This window comes from Aulonocara sp. 'chitande type north' Nkhata Bay, linkage group LG5, assembly GCF_057382095.1.
Source record: "Aulonocara sp. 'chitande type north' Nkhata Bay isolate Kocher_YH1m ecotype deep benthic linkage group LG5, A_spYH_male_GT1.1, whole genome shotgun sequence".
Lineage (NCBI taxonomy): Eukaryota > Metazoa > Chordata > Actinopteri > Cichliformes > Cichlidae > Aulonocara > Aulonocara sp. 'chitande type north' Nkhata Bay.
This window is the reverse complement of record NC_141348.1, coordinates 30504252-30525893: the sequence shown is the minus strand read 5'-3', so window position 1 is coordinate 30525893 and position 21642 is coordinate 30504252. Positions and strand designations below refer to the sequence as shown.

The 21642-nt window shown below is 38.5% G+C and overlaps 1 protein-coding gene across 9 annotated transcripts in view; it reads right to left on the bottom strand.

Annotated features, from left to right (window-relative positions):
• slmapa (sarcolemma associated protein a) overlaps window positions 1–21642 on the bottom strand; it is an 82680-nt gene that overhangs the window by 41181 nt on the left and 19857 nt on the right. For 8 of the 9 annotated variants that reach the window (XM_086292973.1, XM_086292971.1, XM_086292974.1 and 5 more), the window contains 2 exons: window positions 12805–12952; window positions 10338–10410 (listed from right to left, as the gene is read on the bottom strand). In XM_086292973.1, the coding sequence (XP_086149099.1) occupies window positions 10338–10410; window positions 12805–12952 (221 nt within the window). Of the gene's footprint in view, window positions 1–5959; window positions 6429–10337; window positions 10411–12804; window positions 12953–21642 lie in introns of those variants that run through there. The other variant, XM_086292979.1, reaches the window with a different exon arrangement.

The window sequence follows — 21642 nt, the reverse complement described above, 5'->3', positions numbered from 1 at the left end:
TTGTCATTCAGCTACATCATGCTAGCAGATTAAGCCTTTAAAGGTGAGCAGACACCTGTTTTCTCAGGTGTGATTTAACATTTTTCTATTCAAGTTCCTACAATAAAGGCAAGTTAAACTCAAGTTAAGTTAAACTGAGGAGTTTGTCATATTTCAGGCCTGCTTACAAAACAAAATGACTACATCAGAAGTTAATAAAGGGTGGTCTCTGGCTGTGCAGCTACCCTTGGAAAAATGGAGAAACTTTTCTAATGGTCGTCAAACCATGTCTTTATTGATATATACTGAGAGGTCAAAACTCATCATTAAGAGTAAATGTCATCTTCATAGGGGAAGGAGTTAACATCATCACAGTTAAGTTTGCAGTTACAATGTGTCTCTCCAACTAATAAAAACACATCTATTTAACTGATTCCATTAATTTGGATAATTGGGGTACATTTACTTCAGCTTGAAGGCATTTTATTTATCAAGTTACCAGAAAGAACAAGAAAAGATTGCTATCCACTCAATGCCAGGAAAAACAATTACTTTAAACTTTTCTTCTTTCATTGGTATTGTTTTTTTCTTTTAATTGTATTTCATGTAATTTACTTTATTTATCCAAGAAAGTTAGGAAATTATTATGTCACAGCAGCTAAAGCAAATAACTCATAACAAAAACAACACAACTGAAAGTCGAATAGCTCATTAAACTAAATATTATCAATAACGTAAAAACAATTATAAAAAAAGAGCATGACTGAACAGTAAAAATACAGTATTTAGATAAATCTCTTAATCACAATCTGATTAAGCAATTATGCCTTCTCTTAATAAGCAAATAAAAAAAAAAGTACAGTAAACATGCAGGACAAAAATTTATTGTACAAAGATAAGGAAGGATCAGAGGCCGGTTCAGGGGATTCAAGAGGCTCTGCAGCAGTTATTTACAGCAGATTCTGACTGCATCAAGAAAATTACTCATTTCCAGTCATCAAATACTGCCTGCACAGACCAGACCAGCATGGCTCCAAAGCAACACATTTTTAAAAAGATGGAACAATATCTACGCCATCACATGATCTAATTTCACAGCTCTTCAACTGTGGCTCACAAGAACATCAAGTCTGCCTACACGGACACACAAAGTGCAGAGCAGAGCAACAGGAAAACAAAAAGGCTGAGTGTTTTGCATGCAGTCCAGCAAAAGGCTGCCAGTAGTTTCCATCTGCAGCATACTCACATGTTTTTAAAACAGTGCGGGAGAACATTTCATTCTGTCACAAACATAGCTCTACATGGTCATCTATTACTTACTAAAATATGTCTGCAGCACAGACTATTAAAAAAAAAAAAACACACAAAAAAAACCCAAACGTGGTTGAGGGAAATTCTGGATCAAAAGACTGCTTTTACATCAAAGTTTTAACAATTAATTTATTAGTGGGACATTATTTTTTTTTTACAAAGTAAACAAGGAAGCGTAAAAGCCTGATTCATTGATTCCTTCTTTTCTGTTGTTTCTTTATGTTCTCGTCAATATTGTGCTATTTTATTATACTATAAAAACAGTCCTCGCAATTTAAAGCATAGTCTTTTATTGAAAACTCAATCTTTTGTTCACCTTTTTTCTTTTAAAGGGGATTTTGTAGATTTGTTTGTAGATTTATTTGAATTTATTTAAGGTGAAACTAGAGATAGATCCATTGATTAGACATTCGGCAGCAACACAATTGTACGTTTAAAAACAGTTAATAACACCAGTTAATAACATTCTCAAAGTGGGAGTAAATAGCATAGAGAGGTGTGACACAAGAGTTTGAACTGAACATTACGAAATGTTATCTAGATAAAGAAGTCAGCTGCAGGATAACAAAACTGACATTTTATCTTGACCAAAAACTCAAAACCATCCTCTGCTCACTTGGGCCAATCAGTGGGATGGATCCGTCCACGATTATCTCAAGTCTTATCATAGATGTGATGGAACAATTCACATAAAATGTTACAAGACAAAATAGTTGATAGGTGGATTTCTTTGGTTCAGTGATAGATAGGGATGGGTATTGATAAGATTTTCACGATTCCATTTTTGATTCTGTTTAACGATTCGATTCTTTATCGATTCTCTTATTGATTCTTTTTTTTTTTTTTTTTTTTTTAAAGGAGAACACTAAGGTCGATTAGCTTAGAACTTTGTTTTATATCTTCTCTTTGAACAAGATAGAAATTTAGGAGTAACATGGCCTTACAAACCCAACAGTGAGATCTTAAGAGATCCAGCCTACGGCTCTTCAATGGGGTGTCACAGGGTCCCCAAGAAAAAAAATTGTAAATGTAAAATAATAAAATAAATATTCTCCTGTAGCAATAACAAAGTATAACATAAATTATTCTGTAGCAATTACAGAATATCCAGTAATGTCCCTGCCTACAATTAAACACATTCACTTACCGAAAATCGGGGCATCTGCTGTGGCAAATGGGTTCAAGCCTTTGACCACAAACTTAGTCACTGCTCGGTGACATTCATCTATCCTGGCCTGAAAGGAGACGCTACCAGACTGCAGCGAGAACTGCCAGCATCTGAGCCAGCCAGACTCTGTCTGTCTCTCTCATCATGGTCACCTAAATGCACAGTAATGGCAGGTTTTGTAATAAGGCAGATTGCGCTAACATAATATGCACTGTTAGTTGATTATTTACCTGCCGCATTAACGGGGGAGGATGTGCAAACGTTACCGCTACTGCTGGTTTGAGATTCACGAGTCCGGAGCGGAATTAAAAACACGACATTCATTTAAGGTCATCGCGTGTTTTGTGAGCAAATGCTTTTGCATATTCGTAGTGTTTCCTCCCTTAAATGAAATGTCTACTTGCAAGTTGCCCTGTTGTCATCCGTTCTCGTAAAGTATAATCAAACTTTTGAGCGTTTGAGCCGCCGTGTTTCCTGCCAGGTAAATGACGCTCCGCAACGTGATGACGTAATTTGGGGCGACTGGAATCGTTAAGGGAATCGTTTGCAAAAATGGCAAACAATTCCTTGGAATTGAAACAGTGGGAACCGGTTCTCAGCAAGAACCGGTTTTCGATACCCATCCCTAGTGATAGAAAAAAATGTATTGTACACACAGCACTAGGGCTGGGCCATATTATACCGTTCACGGTAATACCGGTATAATGTTAGGCAACGATAGGAAAATGAAATATCGCGATAGAATGGGAGTAAAACGCACATGCGCAGTGCCTTTGTTTTCATACGCACATGGCCGATTGTTGAGTGAAACAGATGAACCAGAATTGGTTTGTAAAAATGGTGCAACTTCCGTGATGTGGAACTGGTTTGGTGTTTGTCCGTCAGATACACAACAAAGCACATTTTTTTGCAGAACATGCAAGCGGCCGTTCTAAGATGCTCTTAAATCTGGGAGTAATCTGGGTCCTAAACTCCGTATGCTTCAGGTCAAACAACACTGCAGCATCACTTAGAGTTAAAAACTGTCTAAATTCTTTCATCTTTAATAAAACGATCAGCATTGCTGCTTTACCAGGTGTAACTATAAAGTTTAACTTCCAGGCATCCATGAAAACAAAAGTTATTACATTTAACGGAGTTAGAAGTTAGCAGGAAGCTAGCGGAAGTTAGCTCGCTAGTTTCGCTAGTTACCTAAGCATGATATTGCATGTTCTGACTGAGAGATTTCTGAAAAAATTCAAACGTACAGCTCTGCTATCACTTCCACCATAAATGAAGACAGGAAACTAAACAGCAGTGACGTTTGTAGGGTTACTGAAGTTTGGCTAGCTGGTATATAATGATGTGCTACGTGATCGCTAGCGACACAGCTATGTTAGCATAACATAAACAGTGAAGCTGGAGGACGAACACTAACACTTTTCCACTTATAAAAGTTAACGTGAAGGTTCTTCATGGTTAGAGACAAATGCAATCGCATGGCAGGATGCTGTAAACGGACCAAACTTCAGTCAGGAGAACAACTGAGATAATCCATCCACAATACGAGGTTAGTCATTAATATACTGCAACAACATGGGAATAGAGCAGCTGCCAGAGAATTCAACATTAATGAATCAATGGTACAGAAGTGGAGGAAGCAAGAAGAATGAGTTTAATAAAGTTTGATTTATCTGACTGCTTTGTTTCGCTTAATGTGCCTTATAATCCCGTGCACCTTATGGTCCGAAAAATGCGTACTGCACACTGCAGTTTAATGTTGCAAAGCACCTCTTTTTGACTTCAGTGGATATTATACATGGTTATGCTCAGGATATGTCAGCCCATTTCTACTGGAAATGCCTTTTGGTTAAACTTTCAGCAAGGAATTTGCATTTGCACTGTTACATTTTTATAAAGCTTTAATGTACATAAAAACCAGCTTCTTGTTTAAGTGAAAATAAATGGAAGGTTGTCTTTTTGCGCTAGTAATGTTGTGGAGTTGTATTTTGTCTCGCATCAATTATATCGTCGGTTATATCGTTATCGCAAATTTTCAAATATATATCGTGATAAATATTTTTGGCCATATCGCCCTGCTCTACACAGCACATTTCTCTTCCACCTCTAATAGGTTTGATATTGCTCTTCATCTCTGTTGCACTGGCCTTTTGATATGTCTCACTGGTGTAAAGCTTCCAAGACCCATGTATTTCCACTGTCAGTAAAGAAAAAGAAAAAAACCATTGGAGTGGTAATCCCATTTTTTTTTTGTTAACCATAAAAAACGTCAGGAAAGTATTTAAAAATACTAAACCCCTGGCCTCAATACAGTCCCCCTAACCAGCATTTCACCGCAGGAAGTGCAGGCAATAAATTTAAACTCTGGGCCTCCAACGGGCTTAAAAGGATTCCAGATCAGGAGGACAGCATCAGGAGATTAACCTTAGAGATTACACTTTTGATAATGAGCAGGTTGTTTCTGAAGCGATAATGTAAAATGCCAAGAATAAAAAAAGTATAAAGAAGCTCTCTACACAGCTGCCACATCAGCTTTAAGAAACCCAACAGTGACCTGTACAAACAACCAATCAGGTCCCTTTTTAGATTTCCAGCTTTAGTTCATTTTAGTTTTGTTGGCAACATATAGTCCAATTTCATCTCGAGTGGTAAAACAAATAAAAATACTGCACACAAACATTCAGTATCCATTTAACCACAGCCTGAGCGGGCTTTTAAAAAAAATGACCAGAGTTTAATCAACAAGTCTTGCTGCACATGTGTTAAAATTTATAGAGCAAACATTCCTATGCGAGTTAATATGGAACTAAAACTAACAACATCTAGAAAATACTTCAGTTCCAGTACTCTGTAACAATGCTGGCATCCACACACCAGGAACAGCAATGACTTCACTGAATTTTAATATTTTGCAAAGCTAGTTTTAGTTTCCACCAATTACTTTTTACACACACAGACTTTAAATGCCTGTGGTTCCCAGGTATAATATGTATTCGGAAGGGCTCCATCTTCATCACCTTAAACTGCAGCTGGTAACTGTATTAGTTGTCCTTGCTGCCTATCCCAACCACAACCAGCATCAAGTGGAGAACTGGCTCATGTGCGCTGAGGTCATTAACAAAACAACACAAAACAATGCTACCCGCAGACCAAGATGGTGGATCTGAAGTCTGTCTACGAGCTGAGAAATCAAAGATGCATCTAATTAATAACTGTCACAAACAATATAAACTATTATTCATTAATTTATAAAAGAAAGCACAGGTTGGTCGAACGGTCACACAGAGAGCCACTTCCCCTGTCACCACCACATACAGAAATTCAATGAGAAACACTGAACAGATACAATCAGCAGCTGCAGCGACACACTGTTGTTTAGACACAAACTTTAGGTCATGGTACTATTTGACTTTAAAGCTCTGTAAATATCAAAAGCATGAAAACAGTCCGACCAGTGTTGCCCAGAAACCTGCCTGAAATTCTGGACCTCAAAGACCTTACCTGGGAGGTATTCTCCTCGTACGTCAGGTAGTGATTTGTCACAGGCCAAAGTTCACCTTTCAGCTAATACCTCACCCTGACTATTCTGAGAAATGCCTGCCCCCCTCCACAGCTTCTAACTTTTACTTCATTTCTCTTCTGGTTTCAGAGGAAGCAGCTGATTCTTCTCTACTTTTCCACGGAGCGCATGAAGTCTAAGACTAACTTGCTTTCTTCGTCTCTCCGCTCCTCCCCTCTGAACAAACAGCTGAGTTTCTTCCTTTAACTTGTGCAAGGTACTGTAGCTCCACCCCTCCTGGCACTCACTGTGAGGAAACACTCCTCTCTGCTGCAACTATGACTCTTCACTACCTTTATCATCTTGTGGGAGGTCAAAGGTAGCCTGGATAAATCACTTGGCAACTGATTTATCATCTTTAATCCCAACCTATTTTTGAGCTGACATTTTATTGTCCTGCTCACCTGGCTGGAAGAGCAGTGAATCTGAAAATGAAACACCCCCATTAACCACATGACCACAAGTATGCGTGAGTGTTTTACGGAAATACGGACAGCAGTAACAGACTGATAGGGGAAACAAAGAAGTACTATTGTTGTGATCAAAACAATGACACGAGACGCATGCACAGGCCAGACTTTAATAATTCATAGCTCAATGTTTACCTTATAAAATTAACTTTCATTATTTTAAAGAAGTAGTTCAACAGAGCAATGCAGGAACACTAACACACAACTTGCTCGAATTTATTCTTTGGATCTGTATGTGTTTTTCTGTGTCTCACCACATAAACAATATTGTGGGAAAAAATGACTTCACAAAGGCAGAAAACTGCTGATCCTCACTTACAAACATTTCTGGCCACAAGTCATCCAGTGAGGTCACAACAGGTGTTTTAGATTAGATGGAAGACCGAATAATAAGGAAACACTCCCACGTTGTTACCTCCTATTTTAAATGAACTATAATTGAAGCGGCTCCAGGGAGCTGTGCTGTTCAGAGGACTTTATGGAGACTTCTGAGCATCAAACAGCAATAAAACTCAATACATTTTCATTGATCTATAAAAAGTATTTAATATTATAGAGAAAATGTTTAGAGTAAGAGATGACGGCTAAATAGTTATCAGTAAGTGGAAATGGATACTGCTGAAAAATACTTATGGGGAAGCACAAAGTCCAGTCCTGTGCCTCATATGTTTTATATTATATAATAATGACATTGTCAGTTATCAAAACTACTTTATTTGTCAACAACACTAATTTACATCACTGTGGGCAAAGTCTAGCACAGATTATGTAAACAAAGTTTTCACATTACTAAAAAATTTTTATTAATGTTTATTTAGTGGTTGTTTGAAATTAGAAATGCAGTATCAATGTGGAGAAAGGGGATATTAAATAAAGATGTAAATCTGAAAATGGTTCAGTTTGGGGAGTATCTTTAAAGGGTTATAAGGAGAGTGGAGTTCATTATATAGATAAAGATGTTCATAAAATAAAATTGAAGCATAGTTATGGTTATGAAACTGTCGTTTTTCGTCTTCTGTGCATTTTCTTTGGTCTTTGGGTTTTTTAAATGAAATTTAGTTCTAAACGTGCTGCTATATAAAAAGTGTAATTTGCCTTCTTTCTATTTGATTAATTTCTTTCTTGTGGACATTTGTCACTATCAAAGTTTTCAAAGACCCAGCTTTGGTTTAATGTAAAATTGCAAACACAGTAACCATCTTTATAAAGCTGTAGGCAGATCTCCAGAAAGCTAATTCTAATACCAGGGAGCTGAGACATTCTTCAGCTATTAATAAATCTTCTGACATCCCTCCCCTTCAGCAGCACTCTAGAGACAGAGTCCAACTGTTAGTTAAATAAGAAGAGCTGTTTGATTAAAGGAAATGGTTAAAAAAAAAAAAAAAAAAAAAAGTGAAATTTGACCTGTTGGAGGTAAAAAAAATGTCAAATGTGGTCCTGAGACAGAAGGTAGCATCATTGCTCTGTAAGTCTATGATGCCGTAATTGTTTGTTTTGTTTTTGTTTTCTTTCCTGCCTGTCCCGTTTGGTTCTTTTGCCATCAGAATTGTTGTCTAAAGGCAAAGAAAGATGCCCAACGGATTTACTTTGCCAAATGGACAATCCCGGCCTTGCCGTATTGGTCTATTTGATTCACCTTTGCTTTTATTGTTTATTTTATTTTCACTTGCTACACATGGGACAGACATGACTGGGGGAAAGAAAAGGGAGAGAGAAAGAGAGGTAGGGAAAGAAAAACAGCGGGGGAGAGGAACTATGATAAAGGGCAAAAAACAAAAACCAACACAACAAACAGACAAAAAATGCTGTAATTGTTCCCGTAATATTCCAATATATTGGGAATATAATATCAGATGCTGAAGGTCAAAGGTCAAACTAGAGACTACAGTCGTTTCCCCACAGAACATGTTGGACGCTTCTTTAGATCTCAGGTAAGCACCATTCACTTTCATGCATTATTGACCATGTGGATAAAATACTACCGTTGGTGTTAATTGATGGACTTCTTAAACCTGTGCTGAACTACAATCCAAACCTGCACATCTGAAAATAAACCAGGACAATTCTGTTACGGCCTTTTTATTTTACTCAGTTTTCGTGTGGGGGCTTGTGTATGTTACTCCCCTCCTGCCGCCTAGCAGAGGGGGTCGTAACAATTCATCACAACTCACCACTAAAATACCACACATCTGCAGTGACAGAGAGACAAGGGAAAAAATTACAGAGACTGAAATGATTTTGTTCCTGTGCAAAGGCATACTAGAAACCAGAAAGTGACTGATGATCACTTGTTCAAAAAGCAAAATTACTCATAATTTCAAATCAGAATCCTGGTAACTAATATCTGATGTCTCACAAATGTCTTAATGGATTATTCCATCCAGGTTATTTTTATATTCCAATTCTTATTGATTTCACTTCCTAGTTGTGCATCAGAATCTTCACTTTGTGAAGCTTTGTTTGTGACAAAAAGCAGTTGTAAATGAAAAGCCGTCTTTCCAGGTTGGGAAAAATGTATCACACAATGTCCAAATTTGGATAAACAGTCAAAGTAAGCTCTAAATGCATCCCAGGACCTCAGCTTTATTCATTAGACAAGTGTGTGGCCTGTCATCTAGAGATTTAAACATTTGATTTCAGTAGTTGTCAGTAGTAATGCTACGTGGTTACTTAAACAAAATATTCATATTATACTAAGTAGAAAACCAGTTAACTACCAGAGGTGACATGTTATGTAGCCACATGGCACAAGGTAGGAGCCCCTCTCTTTCAGTGACAAGAAGTTCAGTGTCAGAGCAAACTGAAATAAAACCACTTGACCACAGCAGTGTTTTCCGGTCCTCTGTGTGGAAGGAAGTGCTAGCACTGCTAACATTAGCTAGACTTGGCAAACTAATCTTAAAGTCCTGCACGTGTGACAACATGAAAGTGCCGCACATTTTAGCAACATGTAAAATACAGTTTGATTCCTGAAGAACGTGATTAACAGTTACAAATAGATCTCAAACACACACATTTTTAGGAACAATAGTCGATCATTAGATTGGGCTTGTTTGAATTATTTGTGAATGTTTTCATACTGTTAACAACTAATTCTTGGTGTCCTTTAGTTTTGCAACCCAGCTTTTTGTTTTCTAGCACAGACAGCATGAACAAACCAGACCCAAGACTCCGGTCAGCGTGGCTGATGGGTTTACCAGACTGGAAGCTGAGCAGCATGGCAGCATATGGCACTGCCCAACACAGCACTGAGCCCCAGTAACACTAATGCACACGTCCAGCCAATTACAAACACACAGACACGCAAGTGGGACTCTGAGTACAGTAGGAAGTTCCATGCTGGGTCAGCGGCTGGTCAGCTACAGCCCATTTAACACAAACACACACAAAGAAAAGCAAAGACACATGTAAACACTCAGCATGAGTCAATATAAGAAAAATGGGGGGGGGGGACCCTAAAACTCAAATGAACAGTTGATTCAAAAGGTTATTACACAGGCCAGAATTATTAACACACACTCGCAGACCCTTATCCTCAGCTCATTAACTGCCCTCATCGTCAACTAGACTGATAATAATCACATCACTACACAAGCAGAAATTGTGTGTGTGTGTGTGTGTGTGTGTGTGTGTGTGTGTGTGTGTGTGTGTGTGTGTGTGTGTGTGTGTGTAATCAGCAACAACATCTGGTTAAGTCTGTATCAGTATACTTTTGCTTTAATGAGCAGCAATAAATCCCAATTTTTCAGAAGAATGTGTAGTGTAGAAACTGTAGAAAGCTTTGTTAAAAAATATAGTCTGTTATTACTACATAAACAAATCTTCATGGATCAATGTGAGTGGTGCTTACTCGCTTCGTCGGCGTGCCTCCATCCCATCAGGTAGGAAGAGTTTGATTGTTGACACGATGCAGCCATGGGTGACTGCAGACAAAAAGAGAAAAGACACTTCAATATTGTTCATATGAAGAAAACGAAATAAAACAGAGCAGAATGTTTACATATACAAAGTCCTGGATCATCAGCGAATATAGAGACTCTAGAGAATCCATGTCAAACATGCATCCCGGGCTGACTATGTGTCAAAGTTCCTAATTTTTAAGGAAAAGATTTCTGCCTTTCTGGCCCATATTAACAAATCCTATGAGGTATCAAATTTCATATTATTGAAGGTTTTCTGATATAATTAGGTATGGTTCAGAGTAATCACCAGTAGCTCACGAGTAAAAGGCAATTTTTTCACCAGTAGCTGCAGAGCTGTTGTATTACCACTACCTTCAGCCCTGTTGAAGATTATTCCACAGATTGTCAAACACATGGGGAGTCAGTGCCTGAGTATTTGAGCGTATGTTGCTTCTTTCTGGGGCTGTGCGATATGACCAAAATCTCATATCCCGATATAAGACCTCTATCATCCCGATAACGATATAAATCACAAAAATGTTACACTTTCTGAAAATTCTGTGAATCTCGGGCAGCTTGACTTGCGTGAAGTGTTTTCAGCTGGGCGTTGTGTACATGGAGTCGAATGTTTTAACCAATGCATGAAACTATACATTTTTAGACATAAGTTGTAATGGCCGCCATTTTCTTTGTGAGTATTTATTACACGGCATGCTGCTGGGAAAAGCCTGTTCTAACATTTGAATCTAAGGTTTATTTTTTAGCACCTGACGGCTCTTTTTTGCTTCTCATCCGTAAACACTATGCATACTCTTTCACGTGATTCAGTTTATTTTAAAAAGTCTCAACAGGATCTTGAGCTTTATTCTGAAAGGTTTATGTGGAAAATAAACAAGCAGACACGCAATGGTTTTGCCGTCGCTGTTGTTAACGACAACGTGTAGAATAGAATAGAATAGAATAGAATAGAATAATCCTTTAATTGTCCCACAAGGGGAAATTTGGTTGTAACAGCAGCCAGAAAGACACACATAAAACAAACAGTACACAGGACACAGAACAGAAACAGACACAATTTTTCTTACATATTTACAAAAACAGGCGCTTGTCCGTCCATAGTGTGGTTATATTAAATATAAGAGAAAGAGAGAACTTTAAGAAATTAATATAGCCACTACAGTGACCATCAAAACGGTGAAAAAAATAAAATATTGCCATAAACAGTAACTGCTACCAGGTCAAGCTTGTGTCCTGTGTGTCACAACAAAGAAGTGGTTTGTTTTGAGCTAAATAAAAGCACACGTGCTGTAGTGCCTGGATCAGCATGTGAGCTGACTGTGTGCAGAGGCACACAGATGGACAGAAAAGAGGGAGTCACATGGAGGGACTGGGATTTTTAGATCAGGTCATCCTGAACCATGCCTTAGTTATGCGACAGACTCAGGTGGCTGGGGGACTTCCCATGATGCACTGAGCATTTCTTCTTTACTCCCGTCTTTTCACTAACTGTACGATAACATGCCACTATCATCTCTATTCTTGTCCGTTTTCTCTTTTCCCTCCTCTCACCCCACAACTGGCCACAGAAGATCCTGCCCCTCCCCAAGTCTGGTTCTGTTTGAGGTCTCTTCCTGTTAAAAGAGATTTCTTCCTCCTCGCTCTTGTAGGGGATCATTTGATTGTTGGTGTTCTCTTTCTCATAATTGATGGGGTTCTTATAGTACAAAGCAACTTAAGACAACTATTGTTGTGAAGGGGTAGTGTTAATAGAATAAATACATATCCTATTTCCAGTATACAGAGACTAAATTTGTTTAGACACAGCTTTTTGTCATTTTGCTTATTTTTTTAATGCATAACAACAGTTCCCAGAACACACTTCTCTAAAGCTATCGGGCTTGTCATGCATGCACTGGCGCAAATCCAGGATGTGAAAACAAAAACGTGTTTCTAGACCCTAGTGACTTATTTTCATATTGCTGATAAATTAAAGTAGTTATGAGTCTCTTCTGGTAAAACAAACTGTATATTTTTATTATATAATTTAACTTGATATAATCTTCTAAAATCTGTAAAAAGGCATAGATCAGTCTTTTTTTCATAACCTCTGACAGAAGTTTAATGCCTGTTGGAACTCCAGTATGAAAATGGCTTAAGTAGAGCTGAAAATCTGACCTTAATATGCGCTCTCTGGTGTGTATGTATGCATTAGCTCATATGACCAAAGCTAAATGAGCCCAGAGCCATCCTTGAAGGTTAGTCAAGTGTGATTACTTGACATGTGTGCATTATTAACTATAAGAGTAAGGAAAAATCCTCTGTCCATTATGTATGCTGACTGAGAAGCATAAAATATGTGCTTTGCCCCATAATACATCACTGTATGTCATCATATTCCACATGTGATCTTTGTACCTTTGCGTGTGTTCTCAGTGACGTCGACGCCAAACTGGATGATGTCGCCGGAGAGGACCTCACAGGGCGGACTCTCCTCCGAGCCACGACTCAACCTCTGGCTGTTGATGAATGTCCCATTGCTGCTTTTAGTGTCTTGCAGGTAGAACTGAAACATGCAAAACAACAGGTCACAACCATGTGAAGAAAACTGACACTTATAAACAAACATGAACAGAAAACTCTAAATTGAAGAAGAGTCGAGTTAAAATAGATCCCCAGATTAAAAGAGAGAAATAAATTATGACAGGAAATATGAAGCTACGGCTCATAATGGCAGAAATTATATTTCACAACCTTTTGGTAGTATGATTTTCATATTGTCAAACAAATATTAAGTATTTATCAGTAATCAAAGCCAATTAAATAGTATATTTTTGGAAAAGAAATGTCTGCATAAACTATTTCCTTGTTTTCACCAGTGGTAGGATTTAACATGTTACCAACTACACCCTCTGGAACCTGGACACTGTTTGCTATTCACCAACAAAAACAACCAATATAAAATAAAAATGCACTACAAATGACCAGGCCTCAAACTGATAAAAACATGTACAATACAAAGCTAAATACTTGGTGTATCCAAAAAACAAAAAGAAACCAAAAACACACACAAAATGATCTGACCCCTGTCCAATGAATTTCACCAGAATATAAAACTGAAACTCTTGACATGAACTCCCCTGGAGCAACGTGGGGTTAGACGGCACCAAAAAAAATATTCTGCTTTGTTTACCTAATTATTCATGTCACCCAACCACAACATAGCCTCACAGTTACAGAGCCACCTGTCACCATCGATGGCTGCAGTCTACCTCCTTGTAATACACAGATTTTACAATGTTGTATTACCGTATTTTTTGGACTATAAGGCGCACCGGATTATAGGGCGCATTAAGCGAAACAAAACAGTCAGATAAGTCAAAATTTACTCAACCCATTCTTCTTGCTTCCTCCACTTCCGTACCATTGATTCATTAATGTTGAATTCTCTCACAGCTGCTCTATTCTATGTTGTTGCAGTATATTAATGACTAACCTCATAATGTGGATGGATTATCTCAGTTGTTCTCCTGACTGAAGTTTGGTCCGTTTACAGCATCCTGCAATGCAATTGCATTTGTCCCTTACCATTGGGAACCTTCGCGTTAATTTTTATCGTCTAGAAAGAAGTTAGCGTTCATCCTGCAGCTTCACTGTGTTTATGTTATGCTAACATAGATGTGTCGCTAGCGATCACGAAGCACGTCATTACATGCCAGCTAGCCCAACTTCAGTAACCCTACAAAATACACTCCTATTTAGTTTTCTGTTGGAAGTGGTAGCAGTGCTGTACGTTTTAATTTTTTCAGAAATCATGTTTAGGTGGAAACTAGCGAGCGCCGTGTACCACATAAAATTGGTTCGAGGTCAGTAAGAACAACCAAGATTCATAAATAAGGTGCACCGGATTAAAAGGCGCACTGTTGATTTTTGAGAAAATTAAAGGATTATAAGTGCACCTTATAGTCTGAAAAATATGGTACAAGCACAGCAGCTACCCAGAGATGACCCTGGTGAGGCATAGGTACAAGGTTTTATTTTTCAGGGGAGTAAGAGGAACCCGTCTTGGTTTGTAAATTCCCACTGTAAAACCTCACGATGAGCATTATTTGCCATCAACATCCTTTTGTTTTAAACCAGAGGTGAAGAGTGAGGGACACTGGATTCTTGTATGTCAATCACAAAGTAGAGGGTAATGGGAACCACAGCCAATAGCATGTTGTGTTTAGTAAGTCTCACGGTACTTTGTGAAATAGTCAGAACACAATTTTCATCAGACCAGATGTCATATCAACTAGAGATGGACCGATCCGACATTACGTATCGGTATCGGTCCGATACTGACCTAAATTACTGGATCGGCTATCGGAGAGAAATAAAAAATGTAATCCGATCCATTAAATATCACAAAAGCACTTCACAAAACTTGCGACATGGCAGAACTCGGCTTATAACCTTAGCACGTCGGAGCAGTATGCGTCACGTGGTACAGCGACTGTGGCGTGCGAGACCTCTCGGTGGTCTGGTTGAGCATTTGGAGCCTCGCTACCAAACCGGAATTTCATCTCTGAGAACGTTATCCCAGAGAGAAGTAAAGCAAGTGTGTAAGTTCATCTCTGAATGTTCATAAAGCATTCCCACGTTAAGCTTATGACTGCCTCTCATTCTCTCCCCCTCCCTCTCCTGCCGCTACTTCAAACACGAAACTAATCAATGATCAGCTGATCGGCTTTTCAGTCGCGAGTCCCGTCTCTCTTGTTTGTTTTTGGCCCACTTTGCATTTTTAAGCTTGATAAGCTGTTGTTAGAATTTATTTAATATTACTTTCTACACCAGGATCCTTTTCTACGTAGCTGACGGCTGGTAACTGTGCAGGGGCGGGTCTAGCAAGGTTTGGCCAGGGGGGCAGGTAGGGCATTAACAGGGAAAGGGGGGGACACAAAGAAATACTTTTCTTTCTTATTCTCATTTAAAATGTCTAGCTTTTGATAAATAATTATCTGAATCTTACACCCAAAGTTTTAATCTGATGTAAAATGTATAGAAGTCTATTACTAAATATAGTAACTATTAAGTCTAATATATACCCTAGTAAGCTATAGTACTTTTTCCTTTGGGAAGGTACGATCTGTGCAGTCTGCAATTCTGTTGAAGAAAGATGTTGAATCTATTTAATTATTGTAGAAAAATAATTGATTTCTGTGCAGTTTTTTTTTTATATTTATTTTTTATTTTACACGTGCATTAAATTAAAGTAGATTACATCGATTAAGCATCACAAGGCAGGGGGGGGGGGGGGGGGGGGTCCCCTATTTATTTATTTATGTCTGTATGTATGTATGTATGTCTGTATGTATTTATTTATTTTTTAACCTATTAGTTAGGTTGTTTAATATTTCTGCTAAGTACTCTTTAAAATACCAGAATAGGAAGGATGGTGTAGGCTTAAGTTTATTAGATTGATCAATATTGCTGAACTATGAAATATTTTGGGTGCAGTGTATTTTTTGCATACAGGTATAACAGAATAGCTTTATCGTTTTGTTTTTTAAAATTTCAGTATGAACTTATACAAAATGCAGCAAAATATTTAAAAAAAAACGTTTTATTGATTAAAAAATACACTATATCGGATTCATATCGGTATCGGCAGATATCCAAATTTATGATATCAGTATCGGACATAAAAAAGTGGTATCGTGCCATCTCTAATATCAACCGATTTGCATCCATGCACATTGATTACAGATTTTTTTTGCCCCTGAAGGAGGGATGTTCGATATAACGATATATATTGGATGACGATATAATAACGTATATCGTTTGTTTTGTGGTGTCGTAAAATAAACTCTGTACAGCAATATTTTTTCATCGTTTTGATGGTCACTGTAGTGGCTATATTAATTTCTTAAAGTTCTCTCTTTCTCTTATATTTAATATAACCACACTACAGACGGACAAGCGCCTGTTTTTACGTGTTGTCGTTAGCAACAATGACGGTAAAACAAGGTAACAAGTCCGCTTGTTCGTTTTCCACGTAAACCTCTCGCAATAAAGCTCAAGATCCTGCTGAGACTTTTTAAAATAAACTGAATCACCGGAAAGAGTATGCAGAGTTTACGGATGAGAAGAAAAACTTCAGGGAAATCGAGTTGCCCGAGATTCACAGAATTTACAGAAAATATTACATTTTTGTGATTTATATCGTTGTCAGGACAATAAATGTCTTATATCGGGATATGAGATTTTTGTCATATCGCACAGCCCTATATCCTGAAGGGCAAAAAAGTTTGGAGGCTCATATCTCATGTCTTTCACAAATCAGAGATGTCATCCTCTGCTGACCATTACAAAAATGTCATACTTTAGACCACACGCCTTATAAATCGTGCAGGTTGACACTCACCAGGCCCACAAACAGACAGACATAGCTACTCTGAAATCACCCAGGGACTCCCGCAGTCCTGTTTCAAAGCTTTAAGATGACTGTTTTCATCATCACCATTTTGGCATTTTATAATCAGATGTCACAAGCGAGGGTTTGTGACAAGCAGAGGTCGATGTTTTGAGAAAATTCAGGCTTCTCCCTGTTATCCATCTTTTATATACAGTCTATATACACAGAGAACACCCATGATGGTAAACCATAAACAAGAAGCCAAAATCATGTTCGTTCATATGATTCAGGAAACCCATGCAGAATATCTTGATTGATATCAGACAGGAAACAACCAGTCAAAACAAAACACAAATTAGAGCAAACACAGATATTAACAGCTAAAATTGAAACACAAACGAGCACACACAGATAAAGGTAACACAGACACAGCAAAAATTACACACACACACACACACACACACACACACACACACACACACACACACAGATAACGATCTGATCTGGATGCCCGGGGCCTTTTTGCCTGTTGTTCCAGGAGTTTCATTCATCAGCTTTCAGCTCTCCGTCATGACTTGAAACGCTCTGTCCTACCAGAGAGAGAGGAAGGAGGGACTGAAGGAGGAAACAGCAAAAAACAAGCCACGGAGAGAGAGAGAGGCTGAGGCTGACTGGCTCACTTCGCTGTTTATCCCACTGCAGTGTGAAACGAAAAGCTAGCAATTCACACCTCATGATAGCTATACACTAACACACACACACACACACACACACACACACACACACACACACAGTTACCTCCTGTCCCCATGGTAACCTGGAGATGGGGAGGGAGGGACCTAACTATAGAGCTTTTCACCCAGCAACACCGCACACACACACACACACACTATGCGTCACATATGGCTCTCGCAGACTTACATTCTCACGCACATACACAGAGAAACCATGACATCATCCACCTGTGAGCTGCAGACAGCGAGTTCAGTCTGCTGACTGTGACGCCTGATTTCTCATAGAGCACCTGAGACGTGGACTTGTTTCACAACATATATTACGACATGTCACACAACCAGGAAGTAACAATAAAGCAGAGCACAGAAGCAGCAGACATGGTGAGTAAAACGGTGCCAAAGTCATATACACAGAGCACAGCAGGGATAAAAAGAAAATCGCAGCAAGAGTTTCATGAAGAAAAAAAATATGCCAAAAAAAGTTTTATATCAATATAAAATGCCACAATCCCACATGTGGGAAGTGGCGGGTAAAGTGAGGAACGTAGAACTGCTTTTGGCTCCTCCTTTATTCACAAGGGGTTGCACTTCGATCTGCACTTGCGTAGACTGATTTTTTACACTCTTTGGCCCTCAGAAGATAACACTCTCAGTTGTTTGTGTCTTGTTCTCAAACCAGGAACCTTTTGTGTACAAGGCAAATGTGTTAAACACTACACCATAGAGCCACTATACTAATGCCACTATGTTAAAAATCTAAATCTGCAAAATAATTATGTCACTAAATCTTTGAAATAAATCTTAGTAAACCTTTGTCCCCCCTTTACATCCATGTATCTATGGGGGTCATCTGGTCACGAACCAGGATGCTCAGATGTGCACCGTGTTGCTGATCTATTAAAGGTTGTTTTTGTTGTTGTTTTTAAACAATCCTAAAATGAATCATTCACCATTTGTGTGTCAACCAGCTCCAGCTTCACATTATACTGTCACAGCGCCATTTTTACTCCTTCAGTCTTTTTCTTGAAAATAACACAAGAGGTTACTTGGGCTGAATGTTGTAATACTATGTATTCACTTGCACACTCCTAAGTAGTGTCTACTTTGAGTCTTTCTTTGATTAAATTTGGTATTCAAATTTAGGAAGTACTGGGATCAAATTTCTGATATCGTCATGCATCTACCCAGAAGTAATCAAAGCAGTCTGTGAGGCATCAGCCACACTGGCCATCATCCATTTCACTGTCCTGAAAACTTTCCATAATGACTAATAAGTGGCTAACTATTAACAAATGCGTGAGTGAATGAGCCATTAGTTTATTACCAGGTCACTGAGAGGAGAAAACAGACCAGCTGGCTGTTTTAAGGCTGAATTTAAGTTTGTTGATTGGACATTTTATCTGATTTAACATTCTGAAATGAAGACACAACAAAGAAGATTCCAGAGTGACGCACTGTGGATATGAGCTGAGATTTCTTCCATGCATACCAGTATGAGAGAAGGAATTCTTTCCCAGTTTAATCAGTCTGCAAACTCAAATACCACAGAGCAGGATGAGCTACTGTCTTTTCAACTACAGTTCTGCAATCTCTTCTAAAGGGTCAAGAAACTCAAGTAGAAAATGAAAATAATGTTTGTCAAATATAATATTTGTTTAATAACATGCAGGTATATATGTTTGTGTTGTATAGAGTTGTCCACCTGCTTTGTTGGGATTTCTTGGAAAAAATAGCTATGTGTTACGTTTTGTTGTTTGTTTAAATTTTGACAGTGCTGGTCCACAATCACCAAAAAAAGTAATAAAAAAAAGTAATAAAAAAGTAATAATGAACATTTAAAAAGATTGATTACTAGAACAGTTTCTTCCCCCCCCCAAATCTGCACATCATCATCATATGAATGAAGCACTTTTTAAACCAGAAGCTGGACCACCAGCATTCCTGCAATACCTCCACCCACCATCAGAGCACTTCTCAGGAAAACACTGCATCCCTTTATCCTTCTATGTCTGTTCTCTCTCCATGTCCCTTTTCATCCATTAGTAGTGCCAGCTAAACAAACATCATGCTACTCCGTTTGGATTTTACTTTGCTCTTAGCTTCCAAAAACAGTACACACCATCAGCTGGCAGCTAGCCCTGCAGGCACAACAACCACTTAACCAGTCAGCAGGTCAACGCATGACACCAGTTTGTATCAACACTACAGACAGATTTAAAGAAAGTAGCAGTCACCTGATGGATAAACCCTCCCAGAATCACTCGCAGGAGTCACCCTGACTCCTGGAACAACTAAAAATAATTCCACCTTAGAGCAGGACATCCAATATTGGGATTTAATGCAAACAAGATCCAAGGTCTATGAAAATATGTATACTAACAAATAATTAGATGACCTAATCTAGTCAATACCTTAAGAAAAAATAGCAAAGATAAACCCAGACACCAAATAATAGTATTCAAGAGAAATTCCAGTGTAAATTCTTCAGTTTCCAAATCAACTAGAACATGCACATATTTGTTTCATCACTAGCACTGCAGCTCCCATACAAACAGATAAAGCGGATTGATCCTTCATTAGCAAAATATGACAAAGTAGTTTTACAAAAAGCAGCACCAAACATCCATCACTGCAGGAGTCTTGGGCCAGTCAAGACACATTTCACTCTCTAGGAGGCTTGATAAACAAGTTCTTGAAATGTCAGTGCCAGTCATAAAACAGAAGCAAGGTGACTCTACCACATGCAAAAAAACTCATACAGGGTTTAAAGTGGGCCTGTTATGCTATGTTATTTCTCAAATGCTCAAATTAAACATGGCCAAAGTATCAAATAATAAAGTCAGGGTATTTACAAGTATTCCCTGTGAGCCATCAGTTACTTTAAATTTATCTAAGCCAGAGACACAATGAGAGCAATCAGTGGACAACTCTACATCAGCAAAGATGGTAGTAAAAGTTCCAGGTGAAAAGTTAAAATTTTAAGCTTTTATTAAAATCAGACTTGACTAGTAATGTTATCAATTGCATACAATTGTTTTATGTTCCAGTAGCAAAAATTTAATTTACATAGCTGGTAGGATGGCTGTCAAACAGAGGTATTATTGCACAGCCAAAGGTGTCAAACATTGTTTTGAAAAATATTGGCGCAAAGATATTTTAAAAATGTAGTAAAATAAAAAACAAAAGTGAATTAGGAGATGAAATCACATATTAGAGAGCTGTGCTATAAGGTTAGATGTTAGCTATCAATCTGATGGTCAACACAGAAAGCACTGATGAGTTACAGTGGGGCAAAAAAGTATTTAGTCAGCCACCGATTGTGCAAGTTCCCCCACTTAAAATGATGACAGAGGTCAGTAATTTGCACCAGAGGTACACTTCAACTGTGAGAGACAGAATGTGAAAAATAAATCCATGAATTCACATGGTAGGATTTGTAAAGAATTTATTCGTAAATTAGGGTGGAAAATAAGTATTTGGTCACCTCAAACAAGGAAAATCTCTGGCTCTCACAGACCTGTAACGTCTTCTGTAAGAAGCTTTTCTGTCCCCCACTCGTTACCTGTATGAATGGCACCTGTTTGAACTCATCATCTGCATAAAAGACACCTGTCCACAGCCTCAAAAAGTCAGACTCCAAACTCCGCCATGGCCAAGACCAAAGAGCTTTCGAAGGACACCAGGAAAAGTATTGTAGACCTGCACCAGACTGGGAAGAGTGAATCTACAATAGGCAAGCAGCTTGGTGTGAAAAAATCAACTGTGGGAGCAATCATCAGAAAATGGAAGACATACAAGACCACTGATAATCTCCCTCGATCTGGGGCTCCACGCAAGATCTCATCCCGTGGGGTCAAAATGATCATGAGAACGGTGAGCAAAGATCCCAGAACCACACGGGGGGACCTGGTGAATGACCTGCAGAGAGCTGGGACCAAAGTAACAAAGGTCACCATCAGTAACACACTACAACGGCAGGGAATCAAATCCCGCAGTGCCAGACGTGTTCCGCTGCTGAAGCCAGTGCATGTCCAGGCCCGTCTGAAGTTTGCCAGAGAGCACATGGATGATACAGCAGAGGATTGGGAGAATGTCATGTGGTCAGATGAAACCAAAGTAGAACTT